Source organism: Meriones unguiculatus, chromosome 7 (assembly GCF_030254825.1).
Source record: "Meriones unguiculatus strain TT.TT164.6M chromosome 7, Bangor_MerUng_6.1, whole genome shotgun sequence".
NCBI lineage: Eukaryota > Metazoa > Chordata > Mammalia > Rodentia > Muridae > Meriones > Meriones unguiculatus.
Window position 1 is genome coordinate 107701337 of NC_083355.1, and position 19376 is coordinate 107720712.

Consider the following 19376-nt stretch of genomic DNA (forward strand, 5'->3'; position numbering starts at 1 on the left):
AAAAAAAAAAAAAAAAAGAAAAAAGAAAAAAAAAGCCTCTTGACCACCAGGGCCGGCCTCTTCCTGCGAGCCCCGCGCGCTGCGATCCAGGAAGTGGAAGCCAGCGGCCCCGCGCTTCCCCACCAGGCGCGCGGCTGGCGTCGGCGCCCGGCCCGGCCCTCGGAGAGGGACGGCACCAGCGCCACGCGGAGGTCGCCGCCGTCCCGGAGCCCCGCCGAGCCGCGTCCTCCACCGCCCGCCCCACGATGCGGCGCGCCGCGGCGCCCGCGAGCTCCCACCCCGCCGGGTAAGTGGCAGCCCGAGCCCGCCACTCTCCAGGCGTCCGTGCCCCTCTGCTCAGCTGTGGTCCCCAGGAGTCCTGGGTGCTCGGGGTGGACCCTGGGCTGCGGGTCATCGTGGGTGTCCTGCCGAGATGGACTGCCTCCACCCCCCACCACCAAGCGGGGACCGAGGCCGGACCTGCCTTCTGCAGGGAAAGGGGGCGGCCCTGGTGACTTCAGCCCTTGAGCAAACTTTTCAAACCCGGACTTTGTTAACTGGAAGAGCGGCGCACGCTGAGCGGCTGGGCGGGTTTGGTTGGAGTGTGTTCGAGCAGGGGGGATGTCTGTGTAGACATGGCTCCTGCCTGGGCTGAACTTTGGATACTAGCGTTCGCTGCCCTGGCCCAGCCAGCCCCACGAACTACTACGCTGCTCTGCGTGCGTCCCCGCTTGCACCCTCAGGTCCTGGGGCCGGGCGCAGGGAGTAGGGTGGTAGGTCAAAAGCACCTACGACTTCAGGCAGCCGCATCCGGCAGCTGATTCTCTGCCTGGAGAATCAGGAGGCGCCACCAGATCCCCTCTGCTATCCCGCCGGATCAGCTAGGGACAAGGACCTTTGGACTGGCCTTTGCAGAGCCTGCTGTGTGAGGAGGGTCTAGGGCGTCCCGGTGCATTTGGTTGGCGGGATCCCAGGAGCAGATGCAGAATGAAGTGGGTGAGCCTAAATGGCTTGGGAACTGCCATTCGGACGGGATTCCAACTTTTGTGCTTTTCCCTACCCCACCCCCCATCCCACCCCCCCACCGCGAGACCTAGGACACTGCCCAGAGCTGCGCTGCGCTGGGAATGCCCTGTCACCGCCGCCCAGTCCTGAGAGTAGCTCGGGAAGGGTCAGGTTTGAAGCGGCACCGAGTTAGGAAGGGATTCCTGTCAAAGTCCTTCCAGGACTTTCTGAGGTGCTGTGGATGATGGGCGAATCTGCAGTACCAGACTTCGTATTTCCGTTTAAAAGTCCCGGGCCTGGTCCCTGACGATTCCCGCGGCTGCCTGTTTTAATTCTGTGGCCTCATTTCCTTGCGTCTCCCCTCTGTAGGACAGAAATACCGTACACATCTTGAGCTCTTTGGGTTTGGGGGACAGTAGGATATAACTGGCCCCCACTCGGATAAGAGGGACTGGGAGTGGCCTGCCGGGGGACGGGGGCGGGGGGGGAGAGCACTTAAGTCCTATAGATTTTGTCGCTTCCTTCCTTCCTCCTACCACCCCCACCAGCTACAGCCACAGTCAGGAAATTCTGTGTTGATGCTTCCCTTGGAAGTGATCTCTGCAGAGACAAATGTCATCTGACAGGGAACCGGGAATTCCGATGGGGAAGGGGGGCTCCTGGGAGCAAGTATTTGCTCTACCCTGGATAGTAAAGCTGGCTAGAAAAAAAAAAAGAGCGTGAGGAGCCAGGCTCTGACCTCATCTACTCTACTTCCCCATTTTCCCCAAGGATGCCCCGGCCTGACCCATTCCTGCCTGCCTTTCTTTGTTCATACCTGTACCAGTGATTTAATCTCTGCCTCGGTTTACTTACAAGGATAATCAACAGGTTGCTTTTGAGGCGGTTTTGCAGATTTTTCCGGGAGGCGACGTCCTCAATAGTTATTATGGTCGTTATCATTGTCCTCTGCTGGGTGGGACCCTTCCTTTTGCCAAGTAGGTGACGTGACCTCAGCTTCATCTGAAAATCCAGTCCTATCAGCCCTCCTTCGCTGGGATTGGATGGGATGAACTGTGGGGTGTGGAGGTGGGGAGTGTCGGTACATGTGAACCTGTGTGCTCATGTGTGTAGAGGCCAGACACTGATGTCATGTGTCTTTTTCAGTCACTCTCGGGTTGTTTGTTTGTTTGTTTGTTTCCGGGTTTTGGTTTTGAGACAGTCTTTCGCTGAACGTGGTTTTCGATGATTCAGCTGGACTGTGTGGCCAGCGAGCTACAGGGTCTACCTGTCTTTGCCCTGCCTACCCCAATGCCTGGATTTTATGTGAGTTCAGACTAAGTAAGCAGAGTAAGCAGTTTACTGACTGAGCCACCCTAAACACCAGGCGAGCTGTAGTTAAGCATCTGTCTATAGGCGGTATAGGGGTTAGGCCACTACTCTGACCTGCCTTGGACAGTGCCTGGCACATGCTAAGTACTCTGTGAGCAGAAATTTGCTGCTGAAAGTGCTTGATCCTTTAGAAGCCCTTTTAGGCGGGAACGATTCCTAGGTGACATGTGTCAGACCTCACACTCGGGACAGGGACCACAGAGCAACATTTTCAACGTGACCTTTCATACCCACACTGGCAGGAAGCTCGCTGCTAGAGGTAGCCATCCTCTGGATATAGAAACTGAAGGGAGCCTCTAACTGATGGGCAGGCATCTAATGACCCTGGTCCCCGCTCAGGGGTCGGTCCATTTCAAGTGCTTCCTGCACCTAAACTGCACACCTAAAGACTCAGGTGCCTTTTACCCCAACTCACCCTTAAGCCTGGTTGCCACCAGGACTGGTCCTGAAGGCTTTTGAATCTGTCCTTGTTCCCCAGTGGCCTAGAACCCTCTCCTTTTGGGGGTGGAAGACGTTCAGATGGTACCTCCAAGCAGCCAGGATAAGGTCACTTGAGTCCCCACTCCTGGAGTGAGGGTTTTGCAAGCAAACTCTACTTCTTGTTGAAACAGTTGCCTGGGGAAAAGGAAAGTGCAGATGGGATGCTGGTTACGCTGGGTGCAGCCATTTTATTTTTCCACCCGCTGTGCTAGACTCTGCCCTTCACTCAAGACTGTTAACAACTCCTAAACCATTCTCGACCCGCTGGCTGGTGTCCTCAGAGAACATAAATTGGGCAGGAGGCATGAGGAACCCTCAGAGCATTCTAGGTATGTGGTCAGAGGGAGGTCACTGGAAAGAGAGGACTTTCAGCAGAGGTAAGAAAATCTAGAACATTCTAAGGGGTGGGGCCATGTGGTTAGCAGGAGCCAGGGCTGCAGAAATTGGGGCTTGCAGGGGCCGGAGGGCCCAGCCGAGGTGAACAGGCTGTAGGTGAACAGGCAGAGTGGCCAGGGGGTGGGTGGGGGGAGCCCTATGGTAGCCTGGTAGCCAGGCGTAGCCATGATGGACAGTTGAGGCAACAGAAGTTAGACTGGCAGATTTTGTTGATGGGTTGATGTATGGAATAGTAGAAAGGGGGCAATTCGAGAGGCTGAGTTGGTGGAAAGCTGCTGCTTGGGTTCAGACACCCAACTGTGTGGAGCCCTGGGAGAAGGGATGAAGGTGTCCCTCAGAGCCTGCGCGGGCTGGAAGTCTCCAAGGCTCAGGGGAGATCTGGCTGGCACCCAATACCACCCTACTGTGGCAAGCACCCAGCATTTTCCTAGGTTTGCTACATGGAAGGTTTACTTAGGACTGTATTTGTAAAAGAATTCCACTCTCGGAACAAATGTGCCTGACCCAATCTGTGCTCGATGCAACAGTGAGGAAACAGACCCTGAAAGAGGAAGGTGGACCTGGGTCTCCTGAGTCTGGTCTGATGCGATACAGGCCCTGCAGGGAGGTTCTTAGCCTCTCTAGGCTGCCATCTCTGGCCGCTTGGCTTTCAGAATCTGATATTCTCAAGTAGCCTTGACTGACAGAGACCCTGGTTCGGGGCAGTGAAGGGTTGTTTTTTTGTTGTTGTTATTGTTTTGCTTTTTAAGCAGGGATATAGGGAAGGCATGGCATGGAGGAGTCCAGGCACGCCCATCCCTGTAGCCCTACTGGACTCCTCTCTTGATGGATGCCTGCCTCTCCTGGGTCCCCGACTCTGTGTAGAAAAACTTAAGATGTTTCCAGGCACCCGCATTCTAAAATAGATGGGGTCCAGAAATCACAAATCCTATATGGCTTCTCCACAGAAAGGGGGACGTGCCATGAGAGACAGATCCCTCTCCACCTTCTCCACCTCCCACAACACAGAGGGAGTGGGCGCTGGCTTTCAGGGTCCCAGGGTGATGACAGCTTCTTCCCTCAGGCCCTCCCCCAGGTCCCACCTGTCATGGCCAGTGAATCATCCCTTGGTTCGTGTCACTAGACGGGTGACAAATGAGCTGAGCTGGCAGGCAGCCACGAAGAAGGGAGAGAGGGCAGGTTTGGAGAAGAGAGGGGCCTGGAAAGGTTTGGATTTGGGATCCTGAGCAGGCCTGGAAGGGAGGGCGTGGCCCTGCAATTCCCAGGACCCGGTAGCTTCTCCACTGACTTGGAAAAAAGAAGGTAGACGTTGGCCTAGCGGAGCTTGGCGGAAAGGGTACAAGTGTATGGAGGTGGCTGCCTGGCCACTGTGGGGGTTTGGGAGAATCATGTGCCTAGGAAGAACCCAAGCATAGGGAAGGGGATCTAGAAGAACCCCTGCAATTCTTGTGTGCCCCTCTACCAGTTCAGCCAGGGGAGAAAGAGGTGACTATGCGTCATCTTGTTGGTTAGTGGGTGTTTTAGTTAGAGTTCCTATTGCCGTGATAAAACATCGTGACCAAAAGCAACTGGGGGAGGGAAAGGTTTATTCTATCTTACGCTTCTGCATCAGAGTCAGGTCGGGAACTGGAAGCCACGGAGGAGTGCTCTTACTGGCTTGCTTCTGATGGCTTGCTCACTTTGCCTTTTCATAGTACCCACGACCATCAGCCCAACAGCGGCACCGCCCACAGGGAGCTGGGCCCTCACACATCAATCATCAATTAAGAAAATGCAGCACAGGCCAATCTGGTGGGGGCATTTTTCCCAAACAAGGGTCCCTCTTTGAAAATGACCCTATGTGTCAAGCTGGCCTAAAATTAGCCAGCACAGTGGGCTAGTACTGATCTGTCAACCAATTCTAGACCTTTCTGTTTAAGGCCCCTGCTGCCCAGAACCTGCTTTTTATACTTAGAATCAAGAAGTTGCACTGCCTTGTCCCTGAGGGGAGGGAGGGAAGTCTGGACCATGGAAGTCTTCCCTACAGATGGACCTAAAGATCAAAACCACAATTTTCAGCGGCTCTTTTGGTAGAGTGTTGCTAAAAAGAAACTAGCTGTTTCAGTTACTAGGAGGACTCCCGGGCTAGGAAGGGAGACCAGCATGTCCTTCCAGCCCCTTGTCACCCTCAGGTGCACGCTCACCTGTGTCAAAGGCCCCTCAAGGGGTTCAGAACACCTTGACTTCCCTCTGCAGCAGATGGTGACACCACCCCCCCAGGCTTCTGTATCTTTCCTAGTATGGAAGGCAGAGGCAGCTAGATATCCAGGACATCCAATGGGGACCCAGCTGAGTCTCTCTCCTCCATGGTCCTTAACTACCAGGATATATGGGACCTTCTCAGTGATGGGGCAGAGAGGAACATCTCCTGAGCCTGGAGAATAGAGTGGGCTTGGGGGTGTAAGTTCTGGGGTCCCTGGCTGCCTCACAAAGTTCCAAGTTCAAATCTCTGAACTCAGAAACTCAGAATTTAAAGGTGCTATTGGTCAGGGGGCGGGGGCAGTTGCGGGGTTGGGGAGAGCTGTTTTTCTTAGATCTGGAGGCTGTGTAGGAACTTACAGGAAGTAGACCACCTGAGAGCGAATGGGCACCTCGGGGTCCTGTCCTCTCTCAGGTTTGGGGACTGGTTTCCTAAGGAAGCAATGCTCTGCAGGTCTGGTCCCCAAATATAAAGACTCTTACCTCTGAGCTGCTGCTCCAAGGGCAACCAGTGCTGGCTTGTTGGCAGTGGGAATGAGACCCTTAACCAGGGTGCAGCCACGAAGCAGGCAATGAATGCTTCATCCTGCCTGGGGCTAGGAAGATACACAGAATAGTCTAGAACACGTTCTTCGCCTCCCTAAGCAACAAAGACAGACACAGAAAGGAGGCTTCTGGGTCACCTCTGTCCAAGCAGCTGGGAGGAAATGCTTTCTCACACTGTGGGTTTATCTGACAAAACTGGTCTTGTGAAAGAGCTGAGTTTGAGAGCTCCCGTGGATAAGCCCAATAGTTTCTTAGTGGGACTTGGTGACTGATGGTGGGTGGGAGGGCATCTCTGGAGGAGGGAAAGCATCAAGAAGGTTTGAATTTCTGCCAAGTGGGTAGCGTAAGGACGGCAGCGATGTTGCAGCAACCTTCAGTTATCTGTGCTGTGTGTAGGTTGCCTGTGACATCAGCCTCTGCCAGGGTGGAAAGATGGAGGTCTGAGAAGACCCTGCCTGGGAAGGAGTGTCTGGCTCCCTGCCCGGGTGAAGCCTCTTGACGACAGGCCAGGCCTTCATTATGTCAGTCAGCCAGTCCCTGTGTAGGGGGCCAGGAGGTGACCCTCTGTCCCCTATCTTCATTCAGTGTGTGAGAGTGCCCTTGAAGGAGAGAGAGGCAGACAGGCCGGAAGAATCCTTCTTCAGATATCAACAAGGCAAAAGGGAAGGCTTTCTCGGCTCTGCGTCTGTCAGGCTGTCAGCCTCGGCTTTTCACGGGAGAACCTGGCTTCCACTTCAGGTGCAGTTCCTCCTCTCCCCTGCGTCAAGGCTGTGGGGGGCTGCACCAAAGTGGGCAAAATGCCTATGGTCACGAGCTTTGAAAGGGGTCGCGGAACCCTCCATGCTGTCTCTCCAAGTCCTGGGTCGTCACCACTCTATCAGTAGATTTAAAAGATTGTGCTAGCCTGAGACAGAATCTTAGTTCCTTTCAGACAAAGTAGCTGGTCTCTGGAGTGGTTGTGGTCAGGGCTTGTCTGTGTCTGAGGTGGCTACAGTGAGCTCAGGCCACATCCTATAAAGCGTTGGCCCCAGGCTCTGAGGCAAGGCTGCATCTTCCTATTCAGGGCCAGGTGGACTGAGAGGCCTCTAGTTTTGGTCTGGGAAGAAAAGAATCCATGAGAGGGAAGGGTAGGGACTTTTGGGGCCTTAGAGGGGCTGTTCTATTGGACACTGTCATCCTCCCCCCGCCCCCAGAAGCTGGCCTCTTGTCATTGTTGACTCTGGAATCTTCAAACAAGCCCAGACCTTATTATTCCCTATTAAGAGATGAGACTTCAGATGCGTATACCACTAGTGATTGGGGCCCAGTGAAGGTGCTGGAACCTACAGGAGGAACCTGTTTTTTTGAAAGGCCAGCTGGGGAGGTACAGTGGGCTGGCCCCAAAGGGGAGGGACCACAGACATTGGGAAGCCCTCTTCCAACTTCCTGGGGCTCAGGGAGTAAGCTTGAAAAAGTAAGCTTGGCCATGTTCAGTCTGGTGGTCTCTGGCTAATGGGTCAGCTGTCAAGCCAGGATTCACCCATCTCTTTTCCCAGATTGACATCTGGTTTTCTCCCTCTCAGCCTGTGTCAGAGACTTGCCACGTGGCTGTGTCTAGGACGTTAAGTTTAAAGAAGGGCGGCTGAGGATGGCATCTGATGACTCTATCAGTCATACATCATCGTCCTGCTCGGCATGTTGGATACAGCCTCCTGCTAAAGCACGTTCTGGCATTCTTCAGTCAGTAAATATCATCCTGTCTGCTCAACAGCACACTCTCCTGCAGCCAGCTACTTGTTCACTGGTCCATCTGCTAACCCATGCAGCCATGCAGCCAGCTGTCCCCCTATCTACCATCTGTCCATCCAGCCATCATCCACCATCGCGCTGCTACCACCAGGCAGCTACCTGCCACCCACTTACCCCTTCACACAGCCATCTAGCCAGAAGTCCAGTCCATCTACATGCCATCTGCATTTATCCATGTGTCCATTCCATCGTCCACCCATCCACCTAGTCATCCACTTATCTCTCCATCGATCTGCCCATCCACTTAGTCATCTGTTCGTCCATCGAGCTATTCATCCATTCATCCATCCATCCCTCTGTCTTTCTGCCCATCCATTCATTCTTCTATCCATTCATTCATCAATTCATCTCTGCTTATCTAGCCATTCACTGAACGGTTGGACATCTAGACATTTCCAATTTATCTAAGGAGCGTAAGAGAGGCATATGCACAGCTCAAGTACAAAGTACTGTAGACAAAGGTGCTGAGCCGGCACTACCATTGGCTGTGGTGAGCAGGGAGGGCCTGGCAGTGATAGCACTCGGGTGGTTGAGTCCTGAAGGTTGAGTATATTCTAACTGCTGAGATCAGGAATATAGAAAAAGGGGTTTAATCAGGAGTTGGCTTGAGTGGGAAGTTGAAAAGTTGATACAAATAGGTCATGTGTGGAACCTGAAGAGTCTGGTGTGGGGGCAGGAAGAGGTTGTGTGTGTGAAGGCATGAGGGGGTTCTGCTTGGCTCTCTGTAGAAGAGTTTGGCTTTTGTTTCTCATGGTGATGAAGGTCCATGTAGGGGCTCAGCAGTAGGGGGTAAGATGCTGCAGCCCAACCTGCCTAGCACCTTCCACCTCCCACACTGCTCATAGGGTGGCAAGCCCAGCTTTCACAGTGTTGTCATGAGACCAGAGACAGTGTTCTCAGCCCTTTGGGCTGGAGACCATTGGGAACCTTGTGTGCTTGTGCGCATATGTGTATGCTTGTGCACACGCATACGTACTATTGATTTCCAAAAACAACTTTTATTATATACCTTAAAAAATTCAAATATAAACAAGAATAGTGCAATTGAAAGCCTCAAATATCTTTCTCTCTGAGTCTGTACCCAGACCAAATGTGTGTTTATATAATTTTAATCTGTATGTATGTAGTATGTAGTGAGTTGTGTTCCTCTTTTTGCAAAGAGGGTTACTGCCATTCTGCTTTTTCTATCACAAATTCTATCCCAAGTAACAGTTTCACATCTCTTGTCCATATCCAGAAATAATGCTAAACTGAATTTTAGGGCTATGTACAAGTCCTTGTTCTCAGAGGAGGCAGAAAGAAGAGAGAGGAGAGGAGAGACCGCTCCCTCCGGGACTAGATTGCAGGACTGTGAGTGTTAGATTTCTCTGGATCCTGTGGCTATTTATTCTGGTTTGCGTCTGACAGCGAACCTTGTGCTCTGGGAAGTGTCATGCCTCCTCAAGACTGTTGCATACCGTTGCTCCTCAGCAGGCTGAAGGAGCGGCGCTGGGGGAGGGGAGGAGGAAATTGCATTTTGCTCAGAGCTGAGTATCATGACAGCTGTGTGGGAGGTGGGGTGGGCTTGGCCTGCTTCTGGGGAGAGGCAAAGAGCACCACCCTTTATTTTTCACACAGGTACTCTGTCTGCCGTTGGGTACCCCAACCAAAGAAAACACTAATCAGCATATGTGGGGCACAGAATGCCCAGCCCAGAGGAAACTTGTGCTGAGGGACAGCAGCCAGGGCGGGGGAGGTACTTGCATCCCAGGGCTTGGAGATCCTGTGAGTGAGGGATGCCAGCTCCCATGGCCCCACCCATGTAATCGCTCACTTCTGTGCCCTTCAGTTTTCCTTGGATTGTAGGGTCCTATGAATGGACCCAGTGTAAGCCAGGCTGCAGCTTTGATGGCATTGAGGCCCTCCGAACTGCTGTGGGGCTCAGTAGGCATTTCCTGTTTTCGCTTGGGACCTCACTGTGTTGGTTATGCTGGCTTGTGTACCCAGGCCCTCACAGTCTTTGCTTCCAGTTTGGGTGACAGTGCGGGTACCACCAACATCTGTGCCCAGATTTCCACAGTGGAAGCCACATGGCTGCATCCGGGCTGCTAGGTAAAGAGGATGAGTGGGCCTGGCTACGGAAGCTACTACAGGAGTCTGGGCCGAATAAGGCTCAGGATCTGGACCAGATCTAGGCAGAGGACGTGGTAGAGGAGGGTTGTTGCAAGTATCTCTAGGAGGGCAAGTGCATGCATCTGACAGGAGCCATGTGTGTACACGTTCAGGCGGGCAGGGTGCTGGTTCCTTCTGCCTCCTCCCCAGGAGCAAGGGCAGCCATGGCTCAGCGTATTCTCAGTGAGGCCTGCACACTGTGGCCAGAGAAGCAGGGCCTAGAGCAAACTGGCAGGACTCACTCTCCCATCTCTGCCTCAGTTTCCTCTTTGTACAAGCAAAGTCATAACTGCTCCTAACCCATGGAGTTGTTGGATTTTGTGAGCTAATGTGTGTTTGAACAGTAGGTATTCCATGACATTTTTCCTGAAGGTCCCTGCTCCTTGCTCTCATGTCCCTGTCACCCAGCCTTCTGGCAGTAACGCAGTATATAGAGTTTCTGTGCCTTGTACAAACTGGTGCCTAGTTCCTGTCCACAGTCCACTTTGATTTGCTTTGACTCCTTGGGATGGATGCTTTCCCTCCCTGGTCCCTGCCTCCTCTGTGATGTGGTGTGGAGATGCAGAGCCCTCATGTCCTAAGCCCTGAGTGGAGCAAATAGTGGGTGACTCCACAGCCCTCACACAGTGGCACTTCACAAGCCTCATGATCTCCATGATGGGATGGGGAGGAGGCCCAGGAATGGGCTTCTCGGGGAAACCCCCAAGTTTGGAGGCTGGGCGAGGTTCCTACAGGTGCCGCTGACTGCCCTTTCCTCCCAAGTATCCTCTGCCTCCACAGGGAGCGAGGCCAGGCTCTGTGTGGACAGACCCGCAGGTCTTGGTTTCCCCGAAGTCCTGTGCAGGCTCACAATGGCCACCACTGGTATCGTGCCACTGGGACATTCCCAATGGATCCTCACACTTCTTCATGGCTTCTGTTTGAAAATCTGCCCGCTGGCTAAAATTCATGTGCAACCCCCAACCCATGCTTGTGGCTCCCTAAATCTTCTCAGAGTGTCTGCTGAGAACTGCGAGTCCTCTGACAGGAGGGCAGGTGGCAAGGCAGACGCACGTCCTTCCAGGGCCTCTCCACCTCCCACGGCAGACAGAGGTCCTCGTTACAGTACCCTTCACATCAGATGTGTTCTGAATCTCTGTGCTTTGTTGTTGCTGGTGGTGGCGGTGGTGGTACGGTTAGGACCCAAAGCATCCCTAGATCTAGGAGGGCATCGGGTGTGGGCCTCGGGGACGGCACAAAGAAGCAGAACTCAGGAGATTCATGGCTAAGCAGAGGCTCTAGCCGGGACTGAGTGCAAATCTGGTCCCCAGCTCTACTGTGTCACTTTCTGCAACTGCCAAGAGGCACAAGAGGTCATTTTATTGTTCCGAATGGCCCCAATAACACTGAAATGTCATGTTTCTGAGCATGCAGTGTGTCTGGGAAAAGGTCTGCAGGTGCTACAAGCTTCCTTTAGGCACGAACTTCGATGCAGCGGCATGGGGTATTTGGTAGCGATGAATGGAGGAGGTGTATTCACTCAGAAGCACATAACTGAAGCTTAGGCTGGCCAGAGGCCCTGAGAACAGGGTTCAGTATTGGCTCTCAGTATTCACAGAGAGCAAGGAGAATCCAGCCTCTGAAGATAAGCCCACCTGTTCCCTGCCTCCTAGGCCTCCAGGCTGAGGAGTGTCTGCTTTATCTGTCTTCTGCCTGGAAAAGCACACACTGTCCCTTGGGCCCAGCCTGGGGCCTGGGGCTTCCCTTATCCCTAGTAAAGTCTGTGGCTTTGGAAGGCAGTTTCTGAGGAGGTCGGTAGCCTATGCAGGTCACTCTGACTCTGATAGAACTCTCTTGGCACTCATCGCTGTTCTCTGATAAGCCCAGCTTGCATCCTGAGGATCCACTTCTGGCCACTCTATCAAGAGTCATCCCTACTGTCACCGCCCTCCAACGCTGGAGTTCTTGCAGCTAGAGCCTCTGCTTAGCCATGAATCTCCTGAGTTCTGCTTCTTTGTGCCGTCCCCGAGGCCCACACCCGATGCCCTCCTAGATCTAGGGATGCTTTGGGTCCTAACTGCGCAACCATTCGGAACGTCCCATCATCTCAGCCCCACTGCAGGGTGACACCGCATCTGGAAGGCACAGAAAGATGCCAGGCCCCTACCTATCAGACTCCAGGCGTGGTGGCACACACCTTTAACCCCAGGACTCTGGAGGCAGAGGCCCTTGGATCTCTGAGTTCAATGCCAGCCTGGTCTAGAGTGAGTTCCAGGATGGCCAGAGTTACATAAAGAAACACTGTCTAGAAAAACAAAAACAAAAAAACTCCACCCACCACAATAACAAAAACAAAACAAAACCCCCAAAAACCTTGCTTAGCATGCTCAAGGCCCTGTCCATAGAATTCCAGACACTGGAAATGGTGTGTGGAGCACAGGCCCTCACTCTCGTCCTATGGCTCCCACACTCCCCCACCTCAGAACTTCGCCCAGCCTCAAGTTCACTGCTTGATCTCTTGCCAGCTCCTGCTGCCATGACAAAGAGACAGAGACAGCAGCTTATAAACAGGTTTACAAGAGTACCAGGTTTCCCCATCACAGTTTTGGAGGCTCTGAAACCCCAAATCATCAACGTGGCAAGAGATTCAGTGTCAGTGGGGCCAGCTTCTGTTTCTCACAAGGCTCCGGGCTCTGTCCTCACATGGAAGAGGACCAAACCGTGTTCTGGACCTCTCTTAGGAGGAAAAAAAAAAATCCACCCATAAGGCTTCACCCTCCCTCATGATGGCCCTTCCTGAAGGTGCCATCTTCTAAGGTTTTGTCATGGGCATTTGGGAGCTCATAGATGTGGATCTATGACAGCCAGTGTCCTCAGTTTCCTCTAAGTTCCCGCCTGAACAGTCACCTCTGCGCACTTGTCGCCTCCGATGGGGCAGCTGAGCATATACTGACAGGGAGTAACTGAGCGGTTTCCAGCCAGAGCAGGCAACACTGCTTGGATTCTGTAGGTAGCTAGGAGGTGGCTCCCTTAGAACCGGCAGGAGAGTAGTCAGCCTGGGGCACATACATGGCATACCTGACACCCAGCAGAGGAAATGACACAGCCGCTGTTTGGGAGAGTTACCAGGTGACTCTGTGTCACAGCTGCTGGGAGGTGTGATGCTTTGGTGGTTTGTGCAAGATGGGGGAGGGGAGGTCAGGCCCGTGCGTCCCATCTGCACCCTGTCAATCTTAGCAGTGACCTAAGGAAGGGCAGCTGCTGGAAGCCAGCCTTGCGTTCTGAGTCGCCTTTTCGTTCAGAGACGGGGGCTCCTTTGTCGAAGCTCACTTCCTTCCCCGCCATAGACACCCATGCCCTCCAGTAGCCCTGTGAAGTCGGTGGGGGCATGTTGCCTTTTTCTTGTTTTACTGCTGTGGAAACTCAGATTCAGAGAGGGAGGGGGAGCAGCAAAAGCTCACACAGCCAAAGCTCATACAGCACGTCAGTAGCAGAGGCTCGACTAGAAAGTTGCTCTTTCTCTGGCATAGGGCTCTTTCTACCCTGGTTGGAGCCATGCAGGGTGAACACTGGCCATCCATAGCTGGACATTTACTGAGGGGTTGTATGCTGACCCTTCCTACTTTCCACCTCAGTTCCAGATGGTGAAAACCCTGAGGAAGCATCTTACGGTGCCAGAGAGGCAGAGTGACAGCGGGATGTGGGGGACTCTAGTGCTCAACGCTAGAATGGCCTGCGTGGGTAGGGACCCCACCCCTGGCTGTCTGTACCACAAGCCTCCTTGTTCCTGTTTTCTCAAGAGCTCCATCCCTGGGAAAAGAAAGAAGCAGAAACAACGAGGGTGCCAAGCTGGGGGAGGGGACGGTCAACAGAAGCCCAGGAACCCTGGGGCATCTGTGGGCAGCCTGCTAAAGGCTGAGGCCTGGCATCCAGCCTGCCGGGTGCAGCAGCTCCTGGGAGAAAAGCCACTGGTTGCAGGGTGGCATTTCTTTCCTTGTGGGCTTTCCCAGCAGAGCTGTGCTCAGGGAAGTGACGTGTAGCAAGGATGTGCGATTCTCCCTGCCAGTCCCCTTTTCTTTCCAACTGAAAAGAAATCGCAAGTAACACAAGTTCATGAACTCTGAAAAGGCAAAGGAGAGAAAAGTCTAGCTCTGCCTTCCACCCGAGTGTAGCCACTGGCTACACATTCAATGCAATTCATGAAGGTGACCCTGTGGCTTGCAGCGGCCACAGGTCACGGAACTGCACTGGGTGCTGTAGGTCCACCAGGTCGCCATCATCACACCGGATTTCAGGAGATGGCACCGACTAAGCTAACAATCCAGGGAAACCTACCAGCCGCCCCTAACCGAAGCTTGGAATGAGCTGGACTCCTCTGGACCATCCCGTGTATTAGCACCTTTGCAGTATTCAGGAGACAGCGTTCGTGTGTTTATACAACTATACATACACAATTCGGTCTGATCTGCCTGGCTTCTGGACATATGGACATATGAGAACATTTTCTCTGCTTCTTTTTTCCTCCAGAGGAGGGATCTGAATGGGTTATTTTATCTGAGGCTTTCTGTTGCTCAGGTAAAATACCTAAAGAGAATCTACTCCAAGGAGGAAGGATTTGTTTTGGCTCACGGTTTCAGTTTCCGATGCTTTTGACTCATGGTTTCAGGTTTCATCCCCGTCACCTGGCTCTGTTGCTTTGGGGTCCTGAGTGTCAAGGCAGAGCATCGTGACAGGGAATAGAGTTGTGTGCCTCACCATGGTTGGGGAACAGTGAGAAAACTCACTTGTGAAGTAAAGCTGTTTTCACTCCCACCTGCCCCCATCCCCACCCCAAGCTCATGGAACCATGATCCATCAGTGAAAGGCTGCACTGATGAGGTTGGAGTCCTCACGACCTCTCACAGGCATCACTTCTGAACTCTACTACATTAGGCCCTTCCCTCATAGGTTTTGGGAAAACACTTCAGATCCACTCTTTGATCTGAAGCACAGGGAAGGCAAAGGGCCTCAAGTATGGGGAGGTCTGGCCCAGTCGGGCCCCTGGTTCTGTCAGGGTGTCCAAGGTGTTCCTAGACAATAAGCTGGGGTTTTGAATGCCGCACCCCCCAATTTTGCTCTATTTTACACAAGTCCAGACAGTCAACTAATAAATCTCAAAGGCATGTTCCTTTGTGTGTGTGTGTGTGTGTGTTTGTGTGTGTGTGTGTGTTCTGTAGGTGGAGGTCCGAGGATAGCCTTGGGCTCAGGAGCTTTCCATCTCTGGAATTGCAAGCATGCATCACTGTGCCCAGCTCCTTCTGTGGGTTGGAGTTTAGGGGCTCCCACTTGTGAGGCAAGCACTTCGCTAACTGAGCCTCCTCAGCCCTATTTTTCTACCTCCATAGTTTCCCCTGCTATTTTCTAATAACAAAAGATAGTGTTAATACAAACTTATAAAAGTACTGTCTGGGGCTGAGCAGTGGCGATGCACCTTTTTAATCCCAGCACTCCTGAGTTTAAAGCCAGTCTGGACTACAGAGTGAGTTCCAGGACAGCTACACAGAGGGACTCTGTCTTGGAAAAAAAAAAAAAAGGTCTAAAGGAGATAGCAGTCTCTGGATCCTGATGTGAAGATGGTGCCTGGTGCCCTCCCAAAGCAGAGCCAGGGCTGGGTTCCCCTCTCCCATCCTTGGAGGAGTAGTCCTGTCTTCACTGTTATTTCTTAGAAGCACTAGTCAGATTTTCAGACTTAGATTCCCCAACCTCCAACCCTCCCTCTTCTCCTTCCCCCCTCTTTCTTCCTTCATTTTCAACACCATCAGCAGAGGAACTCAGGACATAAACCAGCCTGCACGTTTGTCAGAAGCCACGTCCAGTCATTCCTGCCGTATCGGTACACAGCCTTCTCTCTCTCTCTCTCTCTCTCTTTTTTTTCAGTTGCATAGTTTGCCCTTCGTTTTTCTGATGCCTTATCAGTGGGCATGTAGGTTGTTTCCAGTCGTTTCTCCTGTACAGACAATGCTTCAGTGACTCCGAGGAGGGTTGGTTGTTCCATGGGTCACTTTGAACTTGGCAACTTCATCTGTACTGATAACTCTCCACAGCTGCTAGGTCAAAGGGGATGTGCATCTTCAACTGTGCCGTAAGTTAGAAAGTTACCCTCCGTGGAAACCGTACTACCCAGTGTCCCTGCCCGCTAAATGTAGAGAACTTTAGGAACTTTTTAATGGTGGTATATTACCTCAGTGTTTGTGTTAAGTGTTAGCATATAGGCAGCCTGCTTCTGGGTTGCCTAGTAACCTATGATGTCATCATGTGTCACCCACCACAGGCTATAAAAGGACCCACCTGCCAGTTTGTCTGTCTCTCACTCTCCTCTCTTGCCTATAATAGGCAGGTCCTTGGCAGAGCTGAGACAATATAATGGATGGAAGGGTGGGTGGGTGGATGGAAGGATGGGTGGATGGATGGATGAGTGTGTGGATGGAACCAATATTGCTGAGCACTGCTTTCACTGAAGCACTGTCTCAGGCCCTTACAACCAGTATAGAAAGTCCTCAGGCTCCTGTTCCCACATAAATACACAGAAAGAGAGCCAAAGACAGGAGCAGTCACTTGCAAAGACCACCCAACTGGGATTCTTTCTGCAGGCCGCATGGTTCTCAAACTCATACCCTGTGCTAGTTAGGTTTGCTTGTTTGCTTGTTTGTCAATTTGATGCAAGCTACAATCATCTAGGAAGAGGGAACCTCATTGAGATATTACTTCTGTCTTAGTTACTTTTATGTTGCCATGACAAAACTCCATAACCAAGGCAACTTATAGAAGAAAGGGTTTATTGGGGCTTACATTTCCAGGGGGTGAGTCTGTGACCATTATGGCAGGAAGCCTGGCAACAGACAAGCAGGCATGATGCTGGAGCAGCAGCTGATAGTATATGCCTTTTTCCAAGTTAGAGGCAGAGAAAGAGAGCTAACTGGGAATAGCATGATTTTCGAAACCTTAAAGCTTGCCAGTGATGTACCTCCTCCCACAAAGCCATACCTCCTAATCCTTCCCAAACAGTTCCACCAGCTGAATACTAGGCATTCAAATATATGAGCCTGCAGAGGACATTCTCATTCAAACCACCACAGCCTCCATCAGACTGGCCTGTACACAAGTCTTTGTGGCAGTTTGTTGATCAGTGATTGATGTGGAAGTTCCCAGCATACTATGGGTGGTTCCATCCATAGGCAGGCGGTTCTACGGTATACAAGAAAGCAGGCTGAGCAAGCCAGGGAGAGTAGGAAAGCAGTAAGCTGCTTTCCTCCATGGTTCCTGCATCTGTTCTTGTTCAGTTCCTGCCCTGACTTCTCTCAGTGATGGGCTGTAAATTAGATAAACTGTTTCCTCCCTCAAGCTGTCAGTGTTTCCTCACAGCAATAGAAAGCAAACAAGAGCACACCCTAAACACCAAAGCAACACAGCCCTTCTTCATACTGATGGCCAAAAATTGGTACAATCGCCTGCAAACTGAGAACCCATGATAGTAGACAGTCCCATCCAAGACTCAGGAAGTAGGGGCAGGACAGGAGGATGGGCCTCACCAGGACAAACATGAGCAAGCAGGGGCTAGAACCTGTGATCCAGAAGAAGCGCTAAAGAAAGATGAAAGGACTCAAATGGGGTGAGTGGGTGTCTAGGGCCCAAGGTGAAGAGAAAGCAGCCAGGGATGGAGGCAGAGAGAGCACTGTGAGCAGGCCAGAGCACCTGAGAAACTAGGCTCAGGGATGTCCTATTGTGCTGGGGGTGACATCAGAAGAACCTTAACACTGAAGCCAGTACTCTACAGCTTCCTTGGGGGCCATGTGGGGGTGAGTATGAGTCCAGAGGGAACCCTGGAACCCACGGTGGATTCAGCAAGGCAGGGCTGGGAACTGGGCTGTGGCTCACTCAGGAGAGACAAAGGCCTCTGCAGACAGACACAGAAAGTGGAAGGGCTTCTGACTTGCCAGACCCCTTGATGTGGGCTGTGACGTATGACCTGAGGTGGCCTGGTCTGCTCTCATTCTTTCCGGGGACCGGAAGACCTGCTTGAGCTGACTTCCTCTCTCAGAGGCTGTGGCCAGCCTGCAGAACTGGCCAGTGCTGGGCAAAACTGTGGAGGGCCTACCTTACCACGCAAGGCTTTTAGTGTCTGGGGGAAGAAGAGATCCATGAAACAAGACAAGGGCTCTGATCACTGTCCTCGAAGCCCCAAGTACCTATGGGTACTAGCCTGGACCCCAAACAGTCATTCCACCCTGGAAATGGGCTGCAGGTATCTGTGGAACATTGATGAAGGAGGTCTAAATCCAGCCACTTCTCTTCTACCCCACAGGCCCTGGAGCTCTGATTTGAGTCCTGCTGCTGCTCTGCAGCCTGGGCCAGACCAGAAAAGAGGCAGCAGCTGGGGCTGAGCTGTACACAGTCAGGGGAAAGGATCTGGCAGAAGAGATGAAGCGGGCCTGGCCTCCTACCTTTTCTGGGCTGTCTTCTGGGGCAGGGCCAGCCCAGCTAGAAAGAGAAGCCTTCAGAGGCCCACAGCCAAGTCACAGAGACATGGAATTCACAGGGCTGCAAGGACCCTTAGTCCTTGGCCTGAGAGGGGCCCAGTCAATATGTAGAGCAGCAGGCACAGCTGTTCTCCTGTATGGAGCAGCCCACAGACATCACTAGTTGATCCCCATGTTCTTTCTCTGTGTTCTTACCCTCAGCATAATGTCCGAGTACTGCCCAGCAGCTGGGGTTCACGTGGGGAAATTCAGCCTACCAGCCATCTGAGGCTGAGCCCAACATTCTCCTTTGAGGTGCCTGGCCCACAATCAGACTCCATGCCCAGTGCCTCACCTTTTGTGCCAACAACAGCATTTTTTATGAATCACTCCACTCATGAGTCCTTGCCTCCCTTTTTTCTACAATGCAGCTCTACCCTCAGACAAGTTAATTTGCTACAGTTTCTCCAGTAATTGTTGACCTATAGAATACTGATGCTTGCTACCTTAGATCTTACTTTTATTGTTTTTGTTTGGTTTGGTTTTGGGGGACAGGATTTGGTTTTGTTTGGTTTTGTTTTGTTTTGTTTTCTGTCTGTCGAGGAGGCTGGCCTCAAACTCACAGAGATCTGCCTGCTCTGCCTCCCAAGTGCTGGGATTAAAGGCGTGTGCCACCACCACCCAGCTACCTTAGGTCTTGGTAGCAGGAGTTGACCTGATAGATAGAATTCTGTCTGTCCATATAAAGCGATGATCTGTCAATAAGAAACAAAAGGTTGCTACAGAAGCCCTGATAGACGGCGCTAGTCACCACAATAATAAGGGTGGACCTCAAGAATGTTATGCAAAGTGGAAGAAACTAAACAGTGCCCAGGTCCACTTACAGGAAATACCTAGAATGGGCGAGTTCGTGAAGAGAGAGAGCGGATGAGTGACAGTTGGGGGCTG

General features: G+C 52.3%; 1 protein-coding gene across 3 annotated transcripts in view; it reads left to right on the plus strand.

Moving 5' to 3' along the window:
* The first annotated feature begins 156 nt into the window (after positions 1 to 156).
* Positions 157 to 19376, plus strand: part of Rin3 (Ras and Rab interactor 3) — a 102331-nt gene continuing 83111 nt past the window's right edge. For 2 of the 3 annotated variants that reach the window (XM_060388067.1, XM_060388069.1), the window contains exon 1: positions 157 to 286. In XM_060388067.1, coding sequence (XP_060244050.1) covers positions 246 to 286 — 41 coding nt within the window. In that variant the 5' untranslated portion in view covers positions 157 to 245. Of the gene's footprint in view, positions 287 to 734; positions 976 to 19376 lie in introns of those variants that run through there. The other variant, XM_060388068.1, reaches the window with a different exon arrangement.